Source organism: Zea mays, chromosome 4, assembly GCF_902167145.1.
Source record: "Zea mays cultivar B73 chromosome 4, Zm-B73-REFERENCE-NAM-5.0, whole genome shotgun sequence".
NCBI classification, from domain to species: Eukaryota; Viridiplantae; Streptophyta; class Magnoliopsida; order Poales; family Poaceae; genus Zea; species Zea mays.
In genome coordinates, this window is record NC_050099.1 from 206,544,985 (window position 1) to 206,551,201 (window position 6,217).

At 43.1% G+C, this 6,217-nt stretch overlaps 1 protein-coding gene across 1 annotated transcript; it reads right to left on the minus strand.

The window, feature by feature from the left end:
* Positions 1-1,653: 1,653 nt before the first annotated feature.
* Positions 1,654-5,489, minus strand: LOC100283394 (ubiquitin-protein ligase/ zinc ion binding protein). Its single transcript, NM_001156295.2, has 5 exons — positions 4,969-5,489; positions 4,468-4,704; positions 3,694-3,777; positions 2,676-2,805; positions 1,654-2,397 (listed from the first exon to the last, which is right to left on the minus strand). Exons 1-5 carry the CDS (start codon positions 5,316-5,318, stop codon positions 1,996-1,998), a joined length of 1,203 nt encoding a protein of 400 aa, NP_001149767.1. The 5' UTR covers positions 5,319-5,489; the 3' UTR covers positions 1,654-1,995.
* Positions 5,490-6,217: the final 728 nt, after the last annotated feature.

A 6,217-nucleotide genomic window follows, 5' to 3' on the forward strand; every position in this document is an offset into this window, starting at 1 on the left:
TCTCCGGGAAACGTGGTGGAGCAGCCAGATCTCGTTGGGTGATGACCGAGGAAGGCGTCGTGGGTGTGAGACCTAAGAGCAAGTTTAATAATGTAGGCTATAAGGATCTTTGCAGTCGGTCTTTCAGCCCATCTATATAATGGTTTAGCTCTTCACAGTTAATACATGACCCACTTGCTCTCTCGCAATATTTCTTGGTTCTTGTATCCAAGGCGGTTGTAAATTTACAACGCACTTCTCCTCTCTCTCTCTCATCCACATGGACATTTAGCCGGCTTACAACCTCTTATTATACTTGCTATGAGTAGAGAGGGTGAGAGAGTGGAGTGAGTGAATGAGGAGAGAGAGAGAAAGAGAGAGCCAGGTATGTAAATGGGTCTAATGGGTTCGGGTTAACGGAGTTAACAGGTCCGGTTGCATCCAAGTTTTTAACACATAAAGATAAATTTTTTTAACAAGAATGATATTTCTAAGCTCCTGGGACCCTATAGTACTTAGGGCGTGTTTGGCATGGCTCTGCTCTACACCAAAGCAGCTCTACTCCAAAACTCTAGGTGGAGCAGCTCTGCTCCAAAGTTTAGATTGTTTCTCGTAACTGGTGTCAGTAGCGGGTAAATAACTCCAAACTACATAACTAGGTTGTTTTTTTGGAGTTTTGGAGCAGCAAAAGAGGTACTCCAAAAAATTGTACTGTAGCTCCAATAACTTCATAGATTTTACAACTCTGGAGTTAGAGTGTTTGGTATGATCTGGTCAGCTGCTCCTTGGAGTTTTGCTCAAGAGTCATGCCAAACATAGAATTGTTTTCAGATTTTTTAAAAATATATTTTTTTGTGAAATTCAAAATTTCCGAACGACATTTTGAAAATCAATCGGCGGGATCCGATACCGCCTAGTTCTGTGATCGAGAAAAATGGGCGGTAACCGGCGAGATTTCAGCGAGAAATTTAACCCTGCCATGAACGTGTCACACAACAATCCCTCTATGCACAGAATCGTCTTACGTATGATGGCAACGTTGTTACAAATGGAGGATTGCTGTCTCTGGGTGCCGTTCTGCCTCATCTTATTCAATAAATCATAGAGGATTGATTGCTCACTAACGCCTATCATGAAGAAGAGTTCTGTGTTTGCCGGTGTTACAAATGTGACAACATATACACTACAAATAAAGGTGGACGCATGAATACCAATCTTAAGTTCGGTTGTATATTCTTTTACTTTAAGTCGTGGAAATGTTGTTCGATTCCTGCTATGTATGTGCACAAACTGTCAAATTCCAGGTTTAGGGTTTAGACAACGATTGCTGCTTAAATTCCAGGTTTAATTTCAAGCATATTTTGTCTGTCAATATGATTTAAAGTAGGAGGACTAAGTGTGGAGAAAATCTAGCTGTGAAAATAACCTGAGTATCTTGAAAATTACGTACAGAGAAAGATAAAATAACCTAAAAGGTTCAGGAGGATTCTTACTATCATAACGACACCAATTCTGAGTTTATATTAATTTTAGACGGTTTTTACCAAAACGATTTTTATAGAAACGAACTGAAACGCTAGGACTTTGGCAGTCCACAGCAGCTTTTAGTGGTCAGAAGCTCAAAAAAACTCAAACAAACAGGACCCCATCAGTACATCTCCAACCAGAAAAATTCAGCTGAAAATGAACATATTCACTTGCATATCATGAATTGTACATTAAAGCTACAGGCTATCGCGTCAACTCATAGCTCACAAACCACAGTAGGCACTAATGCCAGAGACCACAGTTGGCACTAATGGTACAAATACTACACATGACTGAGTCTAGTTTCAAGCTCTTAACACAGCTGCGCAAGAGACTATAACAATCACCTTCTTACTCGCGCAGAACATCGTTACTGGCAAACCATGAACTGCTTGTAGATGAAAGAGCCACAACATCATCGCAAGAAGGGACAGAGCCTGCGGTCAGGCAGTAAAAGAGATACATGATCCTGATCACATCTTCATGGGCTCATGGCATATTGAGCCGAGACCGCAGCCTGCTTGCGATGCAGTCAGGGCTTCGTTCAACGTACTTCCTCTTCGTTGACGCTGGCTTAGACGACGGAGTCACACACCCAGCATCCTTGTTGGCTTGATCATCCTGGCAGTCAGATGTCACCACGGACCCACTTCTGCTATCGTTGTCGCCATCAGAACTCTTCCTCACTCGGCGGCGAGTTGCTTTGTTCTGCTTAGCTTTGCTGGTCGTTTCTCCATCCTCTGGGCTCTCATTGGCATGGTCAGAAATGCACGAGGTTTCAGATTTAGCAAACGGCAGCTTGTTATTGTCGACTGAGCTTGAATTGACTGATGATGCTCGATGTGTTGCAATTAGAAAGTGTGCCACAGATTTGTACCCAAGTCCGATCGCCTGCATGAAGAAAGATGCCAGAATTGTTGGATCATTGACAAATTGGTATATGCATACTACCTACATTGGATCCAATCAATCCTAGCTTTTTCCTAACGTACATTAACTACAATAACAAGGCATCTAGGCAAAACCAAGTAGGGTAGGGACAGGCTACCGACGAAACCTAACAAGAGATGCATGATCCAGAAACAAAGGAGATATTGAGATATTATTCCACTTCAAGTAGCAGTTTGTGCCTTTTAAATGTAAAATGGAACATTATGCTATTAATATACCTTCCTATACGCAGACCCAGTAGGGAACCATCCTTTCTTAGTTCTGCATAGACTGCAATTACAGATGCCACGGCAAACTGGACATATCCAGTTAGGATTCTTCTTAACCTCTAACACATTTTCACCATACCTGCATCAGCTACAAAGTGTCAATCCCGACAAGTACAGCCACGCATGGAGAAAAGAAAGAAGAGCTCAGTCCACATTTAGATGCATGTAGTGTTTCAACATTTTTCTACCAAGAGTTGGGAACTTTGAAAGTATGAATGCTTTTAATTAACACAGTCCTGGAACTGAAAACTTCTCACAAAACTAAGTCAAGTACTTGCTATATATACTGCAACCCAAAATCATAGATAGGTGTGCAAAACAATTACAAAAAAATCTTACAGCTTCAGTATCGGTAAATTTGTTTTAAATTGCGGACCATAAATTGGAAAGTTTGTTATATTTTAATCACAAACAAGTCAATTTAGGTTTGTCCCAAGTAAAAAGGAATAACTTTGACTAACAATGTCAGCCATGTGTTGGCAACCTATATAAAATATTGGATATTGATTGTCCAGGTAAAAAGGGTTTGACTTTGGATAAACCCAATTTGTTTCTATTTGTTTTCATGTGAAATAAGTATATTGCTAAACTACAGCTAAAATAAAAAACAATTTGTTTTCAGGTGTATATCAGTATATGCTATGGCCCTGTTTGGCACAGCTGCTGCTTGTTGAAAAAGCAGCTTATCTGATAAGCTGGTGAAAAGCAGCTTCTGCTTGTTGGCTGCTTTTAGTGTATTCTGAGAAGCAGCTGAACTGATAAGCTGCTGCAGAAGCTAGCTGTTTGGCAGAACTTCTGCTTAAATTTGTGAAGAAGCTGAAAATAAGCTGTGCCAAACAGGGCCTATATGCAGAACAGGGAACTTGTTAATATTAGGTCTAACACATGTCCTTAAGAAAATGACAGATGACACGATTGTTAATTCAAAATAACTAGAAATTATTTTTAATATGAAGAAAATATTCACCTCATGTACAAACAGTCTCCACAGAACTGTCCTTGGACAATCTGGCATTTACAGCAGCTTGTATGATGACCAAGAGTCTTCTGACTGTAACATAGAAGCATTATGCCATTATACCAAAGGTGAAGAAAATATAGTAAATATGTTAACCAATACAGTCTACACATCCGGCATCCTCTAGATTTTAAAATTTAAGCTGATGGAGAGTAAGAGATGTGGATAATTCATTTATATTGACACCCCCTCCCCCCATGGAGACTTCCCTCAGGCCTCAGGCATGGAATAAAAGTGAATAGCAAATATTTTATTCAATTACGCTAAACAGGATGATACAATTCATATGAAAAGCTTAAGTGTAAGCTGATATATAGAGTAGACAATTTACTTGTATTTGAACACTCCCACTCACGTGAAGGCCTGAGATGTCGAATAGGAAAAGCACCAAATTTTATTATTGCGCTAACCAGGAGAACTGTCTTTAATACCATTTTAATTAAATGCATCAACCAATTCAAACAAAAAACTTTAGCTGATAGAGTGAAGGGACAATTCACTTATACTCCAACAGTTCCAATATATAAATAATGATCTTGAGATTGAGAAGAACAAAAATTGCATTGTTATACTGTTATTAAAGTTGTAATGTAAGTATTTTGTTCATTTTTCTATATAAAATGTCACACAGTAGATTACTAAGTTCATCCTTCAAAAAAAGATAAGCATAACAAATGGCAAAGGCATCTGATTCAAAAAATAGTTATTCGAGTAGAAACATACCGGCACTGATGACAGGTTTGACCCCTCACTTGATCATAAATGCGTTTTCCATCTTTGCCATAACCATCAACAAAGAGAGTCCAAGGAGTGTTGCATGTACCCAAAAGCTTGTCATGCTCTTCAGTGTATATTTCTTCCTTGGCTCCCACCTCCATTAAAACAGTTTTGCCACCTTCAGAGCGTTTCTCTTTCTTTGGCTCAATTTCACGATAGGTAACCGGTTCCACGTCCTTCAACCTAAAAAAACAAAAAATGGTTTCGAAAAGATTACTGCTAATGTCATGAAAGATCCAATGGGGTACGATTGCAGAACATCTACATCCACTGTTTATTAAACCTATATTTCGTTGACATGTGGCAAACAAATTTGGAGCAGAAAGCAGAACTGCAAACTGTGTAGTGCCTCGTGGGGAGCACTAGGAGTTAACGCCATTAACTATCTCCAGCACGTAACCATATTCAAACTACATTATATACAGTACAAGACGATCAGTGCTGTACCTGAGCGATCTCCGCGAGGGCGCCGGCGACGCGGGCTTCACCCTGGCCCCACCAGCAGACCCCGGCTCCACGGGCTTCCGGCGCCACCGCCCGCTGCCGGTACCCAGACCCGAGGCGGCGGCGCAGTGGCTGAGGGTGTGCGCGAGGTCGAGGATGCCGAGCTTCTGCATCCGCTCCATGTTCTCCCGGATCCTCGCGTCCCTCTCGCGCTCGTAGTCCCCAATCACCTCCGCTTGGTCCGCCGGGCTGCCTGGGGCCTCGGCTGGGGCGGGGTTCTTCGGCGGCCGGCCCCGCCGTCTCGGGGCAGGCGTGGGCGACAGGTCCGCGGGGGTGGAAACGGCGGTGGCCATGACTCTCCGGAGCGGCAGGGGGCGAGGAACGTGGATTGGGACTTGGGAGCTTTCTTCTCCGGTGCGGGCGTGCGGCGGGGTTTATTATAGGCAAGGGTGCCGCACTCAGCAATAGGAAGGAGACGGAGTGGTGGAGGGGAACGAGCGAAGCCGCAAGCACAACGGTCACATGGGTTGTGTAGCCGTGCGTGGGTTTATGCGCGGGCTGGGGTGAGTGGACAGCCACCCGCCGCGCTTCATTACTGCGGATGACTAGTGGGACTATAATACACTGACGACTTTGGGGCCACAGGCCAGTGGAGTGGAGTAGGATTTCTCGTAACCGCGTCGGGATGCCGTGGTGGCGGGTAGGGACGCGACAACGGGACGGGAGCGCGGGATCGACTAGCGGGTTTCCCGCGCAATTCTTCCGTCACTGACACTAGGGACCTGACGGGGGCAGGTAGGGGGGCGCCACGGGGGGGGGGGGGGGGGGGGGGGGGGGGGGGAGTCGAGTGGCGGAGTCGTGCGGTGCGGATACCGCTAGGGGTGAAAACGGGCGCATACTAAGGGACGAATACAGATATTGTGTAGCCGGATACATGCAGATACCGGGTACTTATCGGATAATGCATACATTGATTATCATTCACTATAATTCAGTTGGTGCATAAAATAGTTACATCGTGCAACATAATAGTCCATCATGACAATATAACAATAAGTTTACATTATGGAATGTAATATTCTAACATGACAATATAGCAATAAGTTCACATCATACAACACAATAGTCCAACATGATAATATAGCAGTAAGTTCTCATCATTCAACACATCATACAATATAGCATTACATAGACCATAGATCAACAAGACAATATAACAATAAGTTCATAGCATACAATAGTCTAACACAAT

Excerpts from the sequence above, each read along its gene's own strand:
- LOC100283394 (NM_001156295.2), bottom strand. The coding sequence starts at position 5,318 with ATGGCCACCGCCGTTTCCACCCCCGCGGACCTGTCGCCCACGCCTGCC. Across the intron at positions 4,705-4,968 it reads CCCTCGCGGAGATCGCTCAG|GTTGAAGGACGTGGAACCGG; the intron begins GTACAGCACTGA and ends TTGTTTTTTTAG. Across the intron at positions 2,398-2,675 it reads CTGGGTCTGCGTATAGGAAG|GCGATCGGACTTGGGTACAA; the intron begins GTATATTAATAG and ends TTCTTCATGCAG.